The following is an 18713-nucleotide window of genomic DNA, read 5'->3' on the forward strand; positions in this document are numbered from 1 at the left end:
CGTCTCCGCTGAACGCCCAGAGCAACGCCACGCCTTCGCTGAACGCCCAGAGCAACGCCACGCCTTCGCTGAACGCCCAGAGCAACGTCACGCCTTCGCTGAACGCCCAGAGCAACGTCACGCCTTCGCTGATCGCCCAGAGCAACGTCACGCCTTCGCTGATCGCCCAGAGCAACGTCACGCCTTCGCTGATCGCCCAGAGCAACGTCACGCCTTCGCTGATCGCCCAGAGCAACGTCACGCCTTCGCTGATCGCCCAGAGCAACGTCACGCCTTCGCTGATCGCCCAGAGCAACGTCACGCCTTCGCTGATCGCCCAGAGCAACGTCACGCCTTCGCTGATCGCCCAGAGCAACGTCACGCCTTCGCTGATCGCCCAGAGCAACGTCACGCCTTCGCTGATCGCCCAGAGCAACGTCACGCCTTCGCTGATCGCCCAGAGCAACGTCACGCCTTCGCTGATTGCCCAGAGCAACGTCACGCCTTCGCTGATTGCCCAGAGCAACGTCACGCCTTCGCTGATCGCCCAGAGCAACGTCACGCCTTCGCTGATCGCCCAGAGCAACGTCACGCCTTCGCTGATCGCCCAGAGCAACGTCACGCCTTCGCTGATCGCCCAGAGCAACGTCACGCCTTCGCTGATCGCCCAGAGCAACGTCACGTCTGTAGATCAGTCCGGGAGCGGAGAGGGTTGCGTTCCAGTGTGGCTGATCCTCCACTGACTACGGTCCGAGCAGCTGGCATCCCCAAGTCCTCGCCGGACGCTTCGCTCTCAAGCCCGCCGGCCGCTTCGCTCTCAAGCCCGCCGGCCGCTTCGCTCTCAAGCCAGCCTGACGCTTCGCTCTCAAGCCTGTCGGACGCTTCGCTCTCAAGCCTGCCGGACGCTTCGCTCTCAAGCCTGCCTGTTGCAACGCTCTCAAGCCTGCCTGTTGCAACGCTCTCAAGCCTGCCTGTTGCAACGCTCTCAAGCCTGCCTGTTGCAACGCTCTCAAGCCTGCCTGTTGCAACGCTCTCAAGCCTGCCTGTTGCAACGCTCTCAAGCCTGCCTGTTGCAACGCTCTCAAGCTCGCCTGTTGCAACGCTCTCAAGCGCCCTGGACGCGATGGACAAGATGACTGCTTTGCCAGTGCCTACGGGCAAGATGGCCGCCCCTTCGGTGCTCACGGAGGTAGGGGGCGTTCCAGCCATTGAGTCCGCTCCAGAACCCGCTTCAGCCAGTGAGTTTGCTCCAGAGACCGCTCCAGTCGGTGAACCATCGCCTCACTCTCGGAGGAAGAGGAGGAGGAGGAGGAGGAAGAAGGCGTCCTCCTCTCCTCAAGACGCTAACGCCATTCAAGAAGTCGCTGTGGGCCTGGAGACCACTCCAGAGGTTTCTCCTGCTCTGCCCAAGCGTCATGCTCTACCAGCACCGCCTAAGCGTCTTGCCCTGCCGGCGCCTACTGAGCTCCTCGCCCTGCCGGCGCCACCTGTGCTCCTCGCCCTGCCGGCGCCACCCGAGCTCCTCGCCCTGCCGGCGCCACCCGAGCTCCTCGCCCTGCCGGCGCCACCCGAGCTCCCCGCCCTGCCGGCGCCACCCGAGCTCCCCGCCCTGCCGGCGCCACCCGAGCTCCCCGCCCTGCCGGCGCCACCCGAGCTCCCCGCCCTGCCGGAGCCACCCGAGCTCCCCGCCCTGCCGGCGCCACCCGAGCTCCCCGCCCTGCCGGCGCCACCCGAGCTCCCAGCCCTGCCGGCGCCACCCGAGCTCCCAGCCCTGCCGGCGCCACCCGAGCTCCCAGCCCTGCCGGCGCCACCCGAGCTTCCAGCCCTGCCGGCGCCACCCGAGCTTCCAGCCCTGCCGGCGCCACCCGAGCTTCCAGCCCTGCCGGCACCGCTCAAACTCCTTGCGCTGCCAGCGCCATTCAGGCGTCTTGCCCTGCCGGCTTCACCCACACGCCTGGCCCTGCCAGCGCCACCCGAACTCCTTGCACACGAACCTGCGACGGGCTCCGCTGAAATCCCCAAGAACTTTTTGGGGGGGGGCAGTATACCTAGGGGTGGGGAGCTGGTGGGTGGGGAGCTGGTGGGTGGGGAGCTGGTGGGTGGGGAGCTGGTGGGTGGGGACCCTGCCCAGCCACTGCTGTCAGGGCCATTTATGGACTCATTGCCGCGGCTGCCCAAGCCACCTGACCTGCCGTGGTTGCCCAAGCCACCTGACCTGCCGTGGTTGCCCAAGCCACCTGACCTGCCGTGGTTGCCCAAGCCACCTGACCTGCCGTGGTTGCCCAAGCCACCTGACCTGCCGTGGTTGCCCAAGCCACCTGACCTGCCGTGGTTGCCCAAGCCACCTGACCTGCCGTGGTTGCCCAGGCCACCTGACCTGCCGTGGTTGCCCAGGCCACCTGACCTGCCGTGGTTGCCCAGGCCACCTGACCTGCCGTGGTTGCCCAGGCCACCCGACCTGCCGTGGTTGCCCAGGCCACCCGACCTGCCGTGGTTACCCAGGTCACCCGACCTGCCGTGGCCGCCCAGGTCACCCGACCTGCCGTGGACGCCCAGGTCACCCGACCTGCCGTGGACGCCCAGGTCACCCGACCTGCCGTGGACGCCCAGGTCACCCGACCTGCCGTGGACGCCCAGGTCACCCGACCTGCCGTGGACGCCCAGGTCACCCGACCTGCCGTGGACGCCCAGGTCACCCGACCTGCCGTGGACGCCCAGGTCACCCGACCTGCCGTGGACGCCCAGGTCACCCGACCTGCCGTGGACGCCCAGGTCACCCGACCTGCCGTGGACGCCCAGGTCACCCGACCTGCCGTGGACGCCCAGGTCACCCGACCTGCCGTGGACGCCCAGGTCACCCGACCTGCCGTGGACGCCCAGGTCACCCGACCTGCCGTGGACGCCCAGGTCACCCGACCTGCCGTGGACGCCCAGGTCACCCGACCTGCCGTGGACGCCCAGGTCACCCGACCTGCCGTGGACGCCCAGGTCACCCGACCTGCCGTGGACGCCCAGGTCACCCGACCTGCCGTGGACGCCCAGGTCACCCGACCTGCCGTGGACGCCCAGGTCACCCGACCTGCCGTGGACGCCCAGGTCACCCGACCTGCCGTGGCCGCCCAGGTCACCCGACCTGCCGTGGCCGCCCGAGCCACCCGACCTGCCGTGGCCGCCCGAGCCACCCGATCTACCGTGGCCGCCCGAGCCACCCGACCTGCTGTGGTTGCCTGAACCACCCGACCTACCGTGGCTGCCCAGGCCATCTGACCCGCCATGGCTTCCTGACCCGCCGTGGCCGCCCGAGGCTCCTGGCCCGCCGTGGCTGCTTGAGTTCCTGGACCTGCCCTGGAGACCTCCATACCCGCCTGCACATCCAGTATCTCCTGCCTGTAGGTCTCCAGGGCACCCACCCCCCCTCCCCAGTTGTGCCATCTACGGCGCGAGGACGCGCCTTCCGGGAGGGGGACATTATGTCACGATCACCGTCTGTTCCTGTCAGTTCCCGGACTACATTACCCACAATCCTCCCTGCCAGTCACATGGTTACTCCACACCAATCACCTGTCGCCACATACAGCCATGCACACACTCCTCACTAATCACCACACCCAGCTGCAGTACATTAACAGGACTATAAAGGACTCACACTCACACCACCAGTTTGCGAAGTCTTGATTCCTTGTGACAATTCTGAGCGTTTCCTTGTTTTCTGTCTGCCTGTGATTGATCTTGCCTGTTCCTGTTTTTGACCCGTTGCTGCCTGTCCTGACCCTTGCCTGTTATACTGTTCTGTGAATGATATCTGCCTGTCCTGACCATTGCCTGCATCCTGATTACGATCCTGCCTGTCCCTTGCTGTTCTCGTCTGCTCCTGATTGACCCTGCCTGTACGACATTCTTAATAAAGCTTGCATTTGGATCTTACCATGACTCCCGCTTCGTTACAATGAGTCAAACATGCCCACCGAGTTTCATTCCGATCAGCCTCCGTTAACCTTGTCTAATAGGTGCTCAAAATTAATTGTCCGATTGCGGCCATTTTTTTTGAGATACGCCAATGTCCTCATAGACCTTCATGCCCCCTTGGGCCAAGACACTGCATGCCAAATTTCAAGTCGATCGGACTAACGGTTGCGTAGTTACAGCTGTTTTCATGTTTTTTGTTTGTTTGTTTGTTTGAGTTATAGCTCCACATAGTGTCCAATTGACGCAATTTTTTGACCAAAAATTGAGCCCATACACACGTGAACCGAGTTTGGTAAAGATATCTAATTTCTTTCTCGAGTGAAAGTCATTTTAGTAAAAGTGGGTTTTGACGCCCCTTAGTGACCGTGAATGAAAATTTTAACTTTTTTTTTAAATAGAATTATTGATATTCAGACGCAGAGAATTAAAAAATGGCGGAATATTTTTCCTGGCGGAAATTAAATCGGATATAGGTTTTGTCCGTCTTAAACCAAGGACTCAAATGGTATAAGAGACTCTAGGACACACGGTCTAGGACTTATGAGCAATTTCACGTTTTCGATCGCTGTAGCGCCACCGTCAGGCCGATTTGGACGAGTCCAGGTATCTGAGTAGCGAGCGAGACTACTACCATCTGACAAAGTTTCAAGTCTCTCGGCCTTACGGATTGGGCTGCCCGATCAGTTTTAAGGCATTAGAAAAATAATAAAAATCCTTAGAATTACAGCACTACGTGCTTAAACCCCTAATAATTTAAATGTCCAAAGCACTATATATTATTTCCTGATAATTTACTCACCCCCATGTCATCCAAGATGCCAGTGTCTTTCTTTCTTCAGTCAAAAAGAAATTAAGATTTTTGATGAAAACATTCCAGGATTAATCTCCTTATAGTAGACTTCAATGGGCACCAAACAGTTGAAGGTCAAAATTAGTTTCATTGCAGCTTCCTACATGTTCTTGTAGTCTCCGCTATGGTTTGCAGTGCTGCATGAGGATGATCCAGTTGTTCAGAGAAAGCAGTATGAATGCATGTTTTGCTGATGTGGAAAAGAGAAAATATGTTCTAGTCAGCAGGAGTGATCTAAATAGAACTAAAGATTTTGTGCTAAGTTGTGTGTTAATCATAGATAGGTGTATCTGCCCTTTTTCACAAAAACCAACACTGGGAACTTTTATGTTTATTAAAGGTTTATTAAAAATAAGGAGCAAGGAAAAGCTTGCAAAATCCAAGGAGCAGAGACTGGCGGTGAGGGTAAAGCATCATTGAATGGAGTCTTCAGGATATGAATCCCCTTCGTGCTTGTATTGAAAGCGAGATAAAAGGAGACAAAAACAGGAGAAATTAAATACAGTAATAGTATATAATATACAGTTTTGGTATTTAGTATGATTTCCCATTTAGCCTACTAATATGTTTTTTTTTAAGCATTGTTTTTTTTAATCTCACTAATAAACTTCCCTCTCCCCATCAATACAAAAATCAGCTGAGCTGACACATAATAGACAGTCAACAGAATCACAATGCAGAAATACATTCTCAAATATAAATTCTAAAATAAGGATTTTTTTCTTTATTCCCAAGTGAAAAAATACTGTAGTAATTTATAGTAAATACTATAGTGTTTTTGAACCATACTACAGTAAAGTACTTGAATCAATTTGTTGTGGTAATTCTATAGTTGCTGTAATAATATAACAACTATAGTAATATAAACAAATTACTCAATAACCTACTGTACTAAGTTTTCTACAACTATAGGGTATATTATACTACAGTATACACTAGAGTTTAGTGTAGTAAAACCTAAAGTATACAGTATTTATTATAGTTTATCAGTTCACTATGCAGTATGCCTTAGCATTCATTAACAAATTGTTGCAAATACTATAATAAATACATTATACTACAATTTGCTACAGTATATGGTTCAAAAACACTATATTATATATTTACTATATAGTTACTGTAGTATTTCAACTGGGTTGTACATTTAATAAGGATGTTCTCATTTTACCCACCACAAACCCCAAAGTTATATTAAACCCCGTTTAGAAGCCTTTTTCTCTAATTACACAACGATGGATAAAACTGCATTAATAGTTTTTACAATAAATAAGCTATTTTAATCTATTATCTAATCTACTATCTGATAACATCCCCTGAAACTATTTATTTAGTGAGCAATATGAGCTAGCATGCTTTTATACACAAGTTAATTTGATTCAGATGTACTGATAATATATAATCTTATAATTTAAACGGCTTACCTTTTAAAAGTACATCACAAACGGTCTGTTCTGCTGTAGTAAAAAACCGTTCCATTGGAGTCTATGGAGTTGTCGCAACTCTGGATACGGCGTTGATTGGTTAGATCGCCTGTCAATCAAAATCAAGCACGTCATCAAAGAGAGAGCGCAACACGAGCAAATTGTCAGTAAAAGTTAGGAAAAAAGAAAAACAAAAGGCGCTGCAGAAAAGAAAAGAGGCTCGTCCGACGCTGCCAAATGCCTAAAATTAACCGAACTCTTGGGTTTAAATTCGGCTGCTTCAGCAGAGGACAGTGCTATAGAGGTAAGAAAAAAACAGAAAATACAGCTAACGTTAGCTCAAGTCATTTTCATGCAATTCGCGCTACTTGCTCCGGTGTTTTTTTTGTTTTGTTTTGTTTTGTTTTTGTATTAAACAGTTGTGAACGTAGCATACAACCCCCATATTTTAAAATGTCATTGCTTCGTGATAATTGGTTACAAGCGTTAGCTAGCCTGAATTAGCCTACATGACTGAAATATCAGCAGATAAGGTAGGATTTAGGGTAAACAGACTGCTGTACGCTAACGTTACTTGCAATATAGTCAAAAACACGTCAAAAACGTATAGCAACCCAAAAAGTACACTTCCATAATGTGTATAACTATAAAGCATAAAGTGCTCTATTTTAGCACACTAATTTTGTACTTAATAGATTGTTCTTAATTTTGTACTTCCATAGTATATATATATTTTTTTAATAAAATTCATCTTTAGTACTTCTTAAGATAATGTTAAAAACATCAAAAATCTTAGTGGTTCCAAACTTTTGGACTGTCCTGTATAAGACAATACAACATTTACTGTAGGAGCCATACAATTTACTGGTGATTTAATTAAAAAAAAACTGTTCTATTGTGCTTCTGATTTGACAGTGAAATTCACCAATTTTGGGTGCGTAAGATGTGAAGGATTCTATGGTCCAGTTAGTATTTTCACCCCATAACGGTGGCCGTGCTACAAAAGTGCGGCTCATTCACCTCTGCCTGCTCTAGCTGCGTTCAAACACGTGAGCCGAAAGCTATGTTTTCCCCAGCACAGCAGCACGTGTTGTTTGTATTTTGCTCGTGATGCAGTCAGAACTGGAGTTTGAATACGAACATATGAAAAATACGACTGTTATGCTATACACGTGGAGCACGCATATGATCGGGTTCAGCGCGGAGCTTTGTGTAGTTTTTAACAACACTAGCCACGTGGCACATAGCTCATACAGATTAAAGTATCTGTGTTATTTCACACATTCTCCTGCACCAAACATTAACCAGCACAGTGTAGTTATGCACACATATTTCATCTAGTCTTCTTCAAATGAATTATATGTGCAAACTGGACATTGATACAGAGGTGTAGCCTATCTGAATGCGACGACACGATTATTCTAATGTCACGGATGGCACAGAGACAAGAGGGTTAGATCCAAATGCAGTTTTAATTGGGTAATCCATAATCGTAGTCACAGCCAGGCAAGGGTCAAAATCCACAGAACAGTCCACATAAAACAAAGAAAACACAAACAGAAGCCAGTGACCATAAATGTAAGCTTGATAACAAAAGCAGAAACAAACCAGGTATAAATAGACAGACACTAATAACATAATACAAGACAGTTGGGTGCAATGAAGTGATAATGAGTCCGGGAAGTGGGTTATGGAAAATGAAGTCCGAAGTGGTGAGGCAATGGTCAGGGGTGGAGTGCCCTCTGGCGGCTAAATAGGGCACTCCAACTGGTGATCATGACATCTAATATAGACAAAAGACTGATTTTAACTGCAGTGCTCGTAAACATAATCAAAGTAGCCTATTATTAGCCCTATTAAATATTCTTTCGCATTTCTCCCTTGTGCTTGGGAGTTTGTTGTCATTTTCTCTATGCTCATATATTAATACGGCATCTATAGCATTGATAACATGAACTCAACTTAAGTTTTAAACTATCAAAGTACATTTCAGTGCACATGTAATTCAATAGCAAACTCTCGCTGCTTATATTATAATAGATAGCTTTGTATTAGCCACCACACATTAATCACATTTAAAAGAAAGAACAAAACATTTTAACTCTCCATATTACTCTGCATTTAGGTCTTTAACAGTTTAAAACACAAAATATCTCAAAACTGAATTTTAGTGTGATATCAACAAAGATATTTTACATTGCGACCTATCGTTAAAGGGTTAGTTCACCCAAAAATGAAAATTCTGTCATTAATTACTCACCCTCATGCCGTTCCACACCCGTAAGACCTTCGTTCATCTTCAGAACACAAATTGAGATATTTTAGTTGAAATCCGATGGCTCAGCGAGGCCTGCATAGGGAGCAATGACATTTCCTCTCTCAAGATCCATAAAGGTACTATAAAAACATATTTAAATCAGTTTATGTGAGTAGAATGGTTCAATATTAATAGTATAAAGCAACGAGAATATTTTTGTGCGCCAAAAAAAAACAAAATAATGACTTATATAGTGATGGCCAATTTCAAAACACTGCTTCAGGAAGCTTTGGAGCGTTATGAATCAGCGCATCAAATCAGCGGTTCGGAGCGCCAAAGTCACGTGATTTCAGCAGTTTGCCGGTTTGACAAGTGATCCGAATCATGATTCGATACACTGATTCATAACACTCCAAAGCTTCCTGAAGCATTGTTTTGAAATCGGCCATCACTATATAAGTCGTTATTTTTATTTATTTTATTTTTTTGGCACACCAAAAATATTCTCGTCGCTTTATAATGTTTAATTGAACCACTGTACTCACATGAACTGATTTAAATATGTTTTTAGTACATTTATGTTTTTAGTAAATTAATGGATCTTGAGAGAGGAAATGTCATCGCTCCCTATGCAGGCCTCACTGAGCCATTGGATTTCAACAAAAATATCTTAAGATGAACGAAGGACTTACAGGTGTGGAACGGCATGAGGGTGAGTAATAAATGACAGAATGTTCATTTTTGGGTGAACTAACCCTTTAACATGGCTTACCTATAGCGTTGATAACATGAACTGACGAAAAGTATCAAGAGACTCAAACCGTGCTAAAAGCACTTGAATCTGTCTTAACACAACAGTGTTATAGAGACAACTTGTTGTGCACAACACAATACATGTATTGTGTAATCACATGTATAATTTGATCAATGCTATTGTGTGGAAATTTGAAATCTGTTCTGACATTCTATGCCTATTGATTACTGACAAATTAGAAGCCTATAGACTAGACCTGAAAAAAAACCTTTTCATTCAAATATTACTTTAAAATAACCTTTGATTTGTAATATGCTTTGAAGTGGATGAAGACTGCCATTACTTAGTCTGTACTGCCATCTAGTGGTCATTATACACAGCCATCCTAAATGGTTGAACATGAAAACATGCTAAATAAATTTAATGTAGCCTTTTTTTTTTTGATAATAATCATAATAGGGCTATGGTCACATCTGTTTTACTAACACTTTCTGTTATCAATTGTCCTTTGTTATGCTTACCTTCTCATGAACTGCTTCGGTTTTGAGAGTGGTGACATCCTCGTCTCTGTGGCGCAATCGGTTAGCGCGTTCGGCTGTTAACCGAAAGGTTGGTGGTTCGAGCCCACCCAGGGACGAAAGCAACTTTTGAAGTTGTGCTGGTTGGGGAAAAGAAAAGAGAAAGAAGGGATTTATGTCTTTCTCCTCCAATGCAATAAATTATTAAAAAAAAACAATTTTCTGTTTCTTTTCCACATTTAAATGGTAGAAAGGTTGAACACAAGGTTGCCGGTTCGAATCCTACAGTTGCCAGAAATGTATGTTTTTACTTAATTAAGTAAATTAGTGTGTTTTATAAATAAAAAACATATAAATGGTGTCCATATTATTGAAATTATTTCTGCTATGCCATTTTGAAATATAAATGAACGTTGTATTAATTATATATTACTGATTATTGATATTTACAGTTCTGAGTTTGTGCACTTTTAGTTTTAAATATTTCTGCTCCAGTTGTTTTCTAAAAATTATAATAATAGGCAATCCATTTTTTTAAAGCATACTGACATTACAACATTTTTCACAAGTGCCTAGAAGTTTTGAATGATAATTTAGCAAAGCAAAACACACAAAGAGAGGGTTATTTAATCATGACCAAACTTTTATTGTCAATCAGCCATAGCCAATCATTCATTAATTCCTTGATTCATCTACATTTGAATTCTTTTAGTCATTATTTTGCATGTGCAACAGAACAGAAAACAGAACAATACACATAAATTAAAGTTTAAAATGTCCATGGCTCTTGTGCGTTCTTTGCAAGTGCAAAAGAACAGAATAACACAGAACTATACACATAAATAAAACTCTCCAGTGTCCATGGGTCTCATTAAGTCTTTGCAAGTGCAAAAAAAGAAAAAGAAATGATCTATACACATAAGAGTTTTTTTATTTCCTTTTTTTATTTCAACCACTGTTCCTTTGTAACTGTCTCTATAGAGGGGCAGTATACAACACCCTTGTACTGGGGCTGAAGGGATGTTCCTCTTCACCTGTGCCTGGCCCACGGTGCTACTGGGCAGGTTATTGGTGAGCCAGACCTGACTGGGGGAGGTGCAGACAGGGGGCGCACATGGGCAGGGAGTAGAGGGTCAGCCGCCACAGTAGAGTTTTCCTATCACACAGTACAGATTTCCTATTTGAGTGCGTGCCTCTTCACACTCTCCACCCCTGGAGTGAACTCCTGCCTCATCTAAGGGGAACTGAACCTCCCTGTGTCCAGCTTGCTCCGGTATCTGGCAGCAAACATCTGCTTATCATAGTCCAGCAGGTTCTGCCAAAGAGCAACAATATTGCTCACCTAAGCAGAAAGAGCATATGATACACAGCAAATGAGAAAACAAAACATACAAAGCAAGTGATAATCTACGACAGGTCAAAGAGGGAAAGTAGAGAAAGTTGAATGTTCCTGACCTGCTGGTTGGTGGGGGCCAGAGAGGGCTGGTTCCTAAGCTCCACGAGATACTCCTCCAGGCTGTCGACTCTGTCCATGCCTGGCATACCAGAGCTATCCAAAGCCTGAAAGAAAAACAGACTGTGAAGTGGGACAAAAGACAAATACATACATACATATTCCTTGTTGTCTTTTTGTTGACCAACATTAAAGAGTTAGTTCACCCAAAAATGAGAAATCTGTCATTACTCACCCTCATGCTGTTCCACACCCGTAAGACCTTCGTTAATCTTCAGAACACAAATTAAGATATTTTATAAGATATTTAGTAATGTAAGAGTATGCTTTTTCTGAAAAAACAAAACATCGTCTAACACAACGTTTTAACGACTGTAGATTAGCTGCACTTCTATTGTACTTCTAACATGTTTGGCAGCATTCAGCCCGGCTAGCTCAGTCGGTAGAGCATGAGACTCTTAATCTCAGGGTCGTGGGTTCGAGCCCCACGTTGGGCGATGTGTTTTGGTTAATGATTCTTAAGAAAGAGTGACTCTGGATAATCAGAAACTGTGTGGGAGAAGGAAGATAAAACAGCCTATGGCAAAGCATTTTGTGTGAAAGCAGGAATAAGTTAAATAAAAGCCTAACTTTTGGATTCGCTTTTTTAAGAGCCTTACAAAATCATGTAATTTAAAAGATTGGTTCACTTCAGAATTCAAATTTCCTGATAATTTACTCACCCCCATGTCATTCAAGATGTTTATATCTTTCTTTCTTTAGTCAAAAAGAAATTAAGATTTTTGAGGAAAACATTCCAGGAATTTTCTCCATATAGTGGACTTCACCATGGTACAATGGGTTGAAGGTCCAAATGTCAGTTTTAGTGCAGGTTCAAAGACCTCTACATGATCCCAGACGAGGAATAAGGGTCTTATCTAGCGAAACAATCTGTCATTTTCTGAAAATATATATATACTTTTTAACCACAAATGCTCGTCTTGCACTGCTCTGCGATGCGCCATGCATTACGTAATCATGTTGGAAAGGTCACATGTGACACAGGTGGAAGTACCAATCCAGTGTCTACAAAGTGAACGTGCAAAGACTAAGTCAAACACCCTTTACAAAAAAAAGGTAAAACAATGATGTTGGATGATATTGAAGTTGGAGGAGAAAATGAGATGGAGTTTTGTCGCCTTATACTGTGGTATTTCCGCCTATGTCATGCATGACCTTTCCAACGTGATTACATAATGCGTGGCGCATCGCAGAGCAGTGCAAGACAAGCATTTGTGGTTAAAAAGTATATATATATATATATATATATATATATATATATATTTTTTTTTTTTTTTTTTTAGAAAATTACTGATCGTTTCACTAGAAAAGACCCTTATTCCTTGTCTGAGATTGTGTAGAGCCCTTTGAAGCTGCAGTGAACCTTACATTTGGACCTTCAACCCGTTGTTTTGACTGAAGAAAGCAAGACATGAACATCTTGAATGACATGGGGGTGAGTAAATTATCAGGAAATTTGAATTCTGAAGTGAACCAATCCTTTAAATTACATGATTTTGTAAGGCTCTTAAAAATGTGAATCCAAAAGCAATGCTTTTATTTAACAGCACAACTTATTCCTGGTTTCACACAAAATGTTCTGCCATAGGCTGTTTAATCTTCCCTCTCCCACACAGTTTAGGACATTTAAATTCAGAAGTGAACACTTAATTTTTATTAAACTATTACAATGTGTATTTTGTGTGTGGAATTTATTTAATTAATTCTTTATGTATTAAAGTTAGCAATGCCAGAATTTCAAGAGTAAAGCAGAGTTGTACAAAAGCTAGAGCAGAAACGTAGCTGCGGAAAAGTAGAGCAAAGAAAGAGGGAGAAAATGTATTGGTAAGAAGTTCTTATGCTATTTGTGTTTATAGATTTGTTATGCACTCACTGCAGAGGGTGTGTCTAAATAGAATAAACAGGATGATGATGAAGAAGAAACAAATCAAAAAAGGAGAGCAATTTAGTATGCATACCTACAGTATTTGTGTTCCTAATGTTATGGTAATGCTATTGTAAAAGTGTAGTTGTGGTAATGTTATGGTAATTTTGTAATCTTGTCAATGTCCAGTTTCCCTCCTTTCAGTCTTACATATACAAACTCAGTAGTTTTCAGCTCGTAACCATAAAGATGTGTCATTGTATCCCTGCTAACCCCTAACCGACAAACATTGCAAAGTAGTTTTTATTTGAAAAGAGGCTCTAGAAGGACTTTAGTGAAACAGCACAACCTTAAAACAGACATGAGCCTTGGACCTTGAGCAATACATTTAAAACTACTGTTTGGTGACTTAGCCTACTATGTGTGTCTGATATCAAAAGGCAAGATAATATTGAAGTCAAGTACTTGTTCATTAATGTTTTGTGTTTTTCTTTGGTTTGGTTTATTCTATTTCATACAATTTTCATGCATTCAGCTTTAACTTTAAGTTTGATGCAATAGATTATTTTAAATGGACCTACTTTTTTTTTTTCTGGGCATAGTTAGTCTGCAAACACCTTATTTGTTCAGTTTAGGGTTATAGTTAATTGAAACCGAAACTAATGTAGGGGAATTTTACAGTTAAAGACCCAAAAGACCAGATATGATGAATAAAGACCCGGAGTCAGAGTTTAAAAAAATAAACTGAAGAACATTTTACTGAAGAATAGTTTGCAGTTTCATCAGCAGAAGCCAGCTTCAAGTCTCACTAGGAGTTTGTATAAGCCACTCCACGTTCATTCACATTTCCACAACAATCACGCTCTAACAGAGTCTACTAACTACGTCATTACTTCAGGTTGAATGAGTCTGATTGGCTAAGAAAAATAGATTAGGAATCTTCCACACATGGACAGATAGTTAGAAACTATCTCCATTTGTCAGGATGCTGACGAGGGGACCCTGGATTTAGGTACTGGATGTCCTTTTGGGGTCATGACATGGCATCTTCAGGTCTCCAGCCAAATGCCATCTGTCCATTGATACCAGTACAGGACCTATACCCAGAACACTAGCGCACATACACAGATACACATTATTCACAGCTTCTTCAAGGTTGAAGGTGGCCCAGGCTCCAACTATAAACAGGAAAGTTTCTCAAAACATACTTATAAGTTGTTATTTTCTCTCAGTGAGAGGTACAGACAATATACATGTTTGAAGATGAAAAGGAAAATAAATGCTTTAACATACACTGAAGAAGTCATTCAAATAATTTATTATTTAGAAAGGTAAATGTTGATTAATAACTTAAAATATATATATTGAAGCAGTGGATTTCAGAATTCACACCTTTCACTGAAATTAAACCTAAAAGTAAAAAAAAAAAAAGTTGACTATATTCTCAATATTGATAAAAACTACAGTAGTATTTCAATGATACAATAACACTGGCTTTTATTGATTTTAAAAATACAGTCAGCCACTGTAAGTTGTGAGTATAAATAGTGTTGAAACTTTACATTTGAAATAAGTGTTTTGTTGTATTTTCATAATAGGTGTAGAAACAGATCCCTGTTTTTTAATGTTCAATGGTTAAAACAGCAAATTAATTTCCTTCACATTTAGGCGGTGCTGAGGAAAAACTCAATTAGCACACATTTTAACAAAAGGCGTCCCTTGTGTGCATTGGTCTATTATTTAAACTTTTTCCCCCGAAGATGTAAAACTGTAGATGTCTGATAATCTTCTCAGGTCACTGTTTATGCATGACTGCAAATTAGGTCTTTCACTTCCTGTCATTTCCACATTTGTGCAATAGTTCCACATAGTTCTCATCACATTTTATGTCCTTGGTTTTTGTTCCTTGAAAGATATAAAGCACAATGACTCATGGTGACCTGTTGTTCTCTGTTTGTCTGGTGGAAAAGATGCAAGAGACTCAAACTCTCTGCAAGTGTTCATCAAACCCCATCAACAGCACTGTAAGTATATGCAAGCATGAGACAACCATCTGCACACCAACCACTGACCAACACTTTAGAGACCCACATGATAACAGAGGAGTGAAGATGCTGAGACATCTGTCAATCAAAGCTGTTCTGAGCAGTCAGTCTCAGTGTTTAGTTCTATAGGGTGCTGCATTTTAAACCTGAATTGTTCACATATGATGTTAATAGAGGTTAATATACATAATGTGAGGGACTTTAGCTTAACTAGCTTTGAAGTTGATATTAATAATATAATAATCTAATTTTAATAATCTAATTTTTAAATAAAGATATATACTGTTTTTATATGTATATTTCACAAAGATTAGTACTGCCACCGAAAACCACTCCTGTTGAGAGTTTCGATCTTGTCTGTTCTCCGCTGACATCATTTACTGTAAACCATCTGCTATCTGCCCTGGCTGATGCTTATCAGTGCCTTTTGTTGTTTGTAAGTACAAGGAAAGGAGTGTACAGAGTTTATAGATTAAATATAAAAGAGTGATCGAGCAAGATGGTGATCTCAGGTGAATTTCAGTTCCTGGATCACCTAGGATTAACCTTTCTAAGATACTTAAACTTTACTAAAACATTAAAAATCGATGACAGTCCTGCTTTGAATAATTCTCAACATTTACAACTGCTTTCTGGAGATAAGTAACCATGATTTTCCAGCAGAATGCAATAATGTCTGAAATAGCTATGTTTTTTGAATGACTCGAACGCTAAGGACTATTCAGTATTTCTTGGCTTTAAATAGTTTTGTTTACAAAAAAGCAACTCACATTTATTTCAAAAGTTAAAGTTTTCAGACTTTTTGATGCCAAGGAAACTCAAATTTGCTATATATTTTCATAAAGATTTCAATAAAGATAATGCATCCATCCATCCAGCTTAATCCAGCATCTCAGACCAAAGACGGGGGAAACACCCTGGACATTAAATTAAATAATTAGCTTTTTTTATAGTCATTATACTGAAGCAAATTGTTAAAATATTATCTGGAATATATTTACTTAGCATTAAGCTGATCTTGTATTTTGTATTTTTAGTAAAATATAGTACAGTATAAACCTGAAAATAAACATTTTTTAATTAAATGTCTTTGAGTTCTGAGTTCCTATTTAAAAAGCAATCTGAACGAGAGCTATAAAACAGTTTATTCCATTATATAATATATTACATGTTGTAAGTAGTTTATGAATAACCCTTCAATCATTGTAATTTCAAAAAGTTTGTAATTCACATTTTATCAAGTAAAAGTCAATTCATTATATTAAATATTATATAATATAAAGCTAAACTGAACACTTCACAGTAATGGAGAGAAAACACAAGTGCCTTGAGCAAACGTGAGTTACAAACATCCAATAAAATACTTAAAATATATGTACAAGAGGAGGAAATCAGGCAACAAAACTGGTTCAGTGGCATTCCAGAAGAAATCATAACAATGTCACTTGCATCATAAGCTACAATCGCAGCATTTGAGATGTATTTTCATAACACAGTATCAATGATGATAATAATAATATGCAAAGCAAGGGCCGGAAAATGTCTATACTGAAAAAACTGTCTCATCTGACTCCAGTGGTTCTTGGCTTACAGGTGCTCCATTCTCAAGGTTTTTCCATGACACACCAGTGTCCATAACAGGTAGTTTGCATGGCACATCTATGCCCAATTCCTGTGAAGGGGGTGTATTGCACGTTTCAAACAGGACTTCAAATGAATTTGCTGAATCTCCAGGCTCCGGCCAAATCAGCATTTCATATCTTCCAAAGCGGAGGAGCACCTTGTCAACAAGCTCCGCTCTTTCGAGGTATCCCAGTTCAGACCCGCCGACCACAAGTTTGACCTTCTGGCTCATGTTCTGGATCGTGAAGCTCAAGAAAGTGCTTCCAGCTTTCCTATACGCTTGTATGGAGAGCTGTTTTCTGGAGACGGAGGTGTCATTTAGGACAAAGATGCAGGTCTGTCCATCACGGCCAAGCCTTAGTGGATCTTCAGCGTCCATTTTGTATGGTTGATTTAGGGGCAGGTTTTGGAACAGCGGGCATCTGGCTTGATTACGGTGGTAGAGATGTATATGAAGACAGGTAAGCAGTTCTTCAGTTTCAAGTTTGCTATTGTCATTCATTCTGTGTGACAAATGAAGGCAGAAGTACTTCTGTGGGGTTAAATTCCGCTGCTGATATAAAGAAAACACAACTCGTTATGGGTTAATCTTGCAACATTATTCTGAACCAATTTGAGAATAGCACAGTTCGTAGCGTAACATTTTACTCTAAAGTATATTTCAAATAGTAATGAAGTTTCGCAGCTCACCTTCAGAAGCTGATGCAACGATCATCAACTAACAGTCCTGTTCTGAATCGAAGAAGAATGTGAGCTCAACAAACAGAGAGAAGATTGCATCAACATTGAAATCCGCCACCCATTTCAACTTGAGCATGTGACTCTAAAAAAAACCCAGAGTTGCGCAACTGATTTCTATGCTTTCACTATCTATTGTTTTGCTATAAATGAATATTTGGCACGCTTTATTAAAATAGTGTTTTTAAGTTAAAAGCACTCGCCAGTTTTTGTGTTGTGACAGTTTAAATGAACTTTTAAATTAGGTGTTGTTTAAACCGTTCACACAGACTACATTGAACGGTTTGAACAATATGGGCTTTCACAATCGCGATCCATGTGGTGTTGAACTTGCTTTAAACCATTAAAAATATACATTCTTATAATTCAAAGTTTAGGTAAACGGATATCAAATTTAAATAGTAAAACATTTAGCCTAACAGTATTACGTACTATTTTATGTTTGTTTATTTATTTATTTATTTATTTATTTATTTAACGTAGCCTATAATGTTAAAATCAAGAGACATTATCTTCTGCTTAAAATCTATATTTATATATTATTCTTTTGATTTATCTTCTAACATCTGTACTTCTATCTAATTAAATTTAATTTACAACTGTAGCAATAATGATTTAAATACACCTTAAAGGGTTAGTTCACCCAAAAATGAAAAGTATGTCATTTATTACTCACCCTCATGTCGTTCCACACCCGTAAGACCTTCATTCATCTTCAGAACACAAATTATGATATTTTTGATGAAATCCGATGGCTCCATGAGGCCTTCATAGGGAGCAATGACATTTCCTCTCTCAAGATCCATAAAGGTACTATAAAAACATATTTAAATCAGTTCATGTGAGTACAGTGGTTCAATATTAATATTATAAAGCGATGAGAATATTTTTGGTGCGCCAAAAAAAAACAAAATAATGAATTATATAGTGATGGCCAATTTCAAAACACTGCTTCATGAAGTTTCAGAGCGTTATGAATTTTTTGTGTCGAATCAGCGGTTCGGAGCGCCAGAGTCACGTGATTTCAGAAGTTTGGCAGTTTGACACGCGATCCGAATCATGATTTGACACAAAAGATTTATAACGCTCCAACTTCATGAAGCAGTGTTTTGAAATCGGCCATCACTAAATAACAGAATTTTTTTATTTTTGGGTGAACTAACCCTTTAAAGGGATTTATTACTC

At 42.0% G+C, this 18713-nt stretch overlaps 1 protein-coding gene, 1 long non-coding RNA gene and 2 other non-coding genes across 4 annotated transcripts; 2 read left to right on the forward strand and 2 right to left on the reverse strand.

Annotated features, from left to right (window-relative positions):
- The first annotated feature begins 9790 nt into the window (after positions 1-9790).
- trnan-guu (transfer RNA asparagine (anticodon GUU)) lies at positions 9791-9864 on the forward strand. The gene has a single exon. It is a non-coding gene; the product is annotated as a tRNA-Asn (tRNA).
- Positions 9865-10477: 613 nt separating this feature from the next.
- LOC137029934 (uncharacterized) lies at positions 10478-11621 on the reverse strand. Its single transcript, XR_010896353.1, has 3 exons — positions 11434-11621; positions 11201-11305; positions 10478-11087 (listed from the first exon to the last, which is right to left on the reverse strand). It is a non-coding gene; the product is annotated as an uncharacterized lncRNA (long non-coding RNA).
- Position 11622: 1 nt separating this feature from the next.
- Positions 11623-11695, forward strand: trnak-cuu (transfer RNA lysine (anticodon CUU)). Its single transcript has one exon. It is a non-coding gene; the product is annotated as a tRNA-Lys (tRNA).
- A 4600-nt stretch (positions 11696-16295) lies between these two features.
- Positions 16296-17623, reverse strand: tifa (TRAF interacting protein with forkhead associated domain). Its single transcript, XM_067400508.1, has 2 exons — positions 17481-17623; positions 16296-17343 (listed from the first exon to the last, which is right to left on the reverse strand). The coding sequence occupies exon 2, from the start codon at positions 17290-17292 to the stop codon at positions 16711-16713; it is 582 nt and encodes a 193-aa protein (XP_067256609.1). The 5' UTR covers positions 17293-17343; positions 17481-17623; the 3' UTR covers positions 16296-16710.
- Positions 17624-18713: the final 1090 nt, after the last annotated feature.

The sequence above is a fragment of the Chanodichthys erythropterus genome, chromosome 11 (genome assembly GCF_024489055.1).
Source record: "Chanodichthys erythropterus isolate Z2021 chromosome 11, ASM2448905v1, whole genome shotgun sequence".
Classification (NCBI taxonomy): Eukaryota; Metazoa; Chordata; class Actinopteri; order Cypriniformes; family Xenocyprididae; genus Chanodichthys; species Chanodichthys erythropterus.

What these genes read in the sequence shown, in the direction of transcription:
- tifa (XM_067400508.1), bottom strand. Translation starts at nt 17,292, where the DNA reads ATGAATGACAATAGCAAACTTGAAACTGAAGAACTGCTTACCTGTCTT.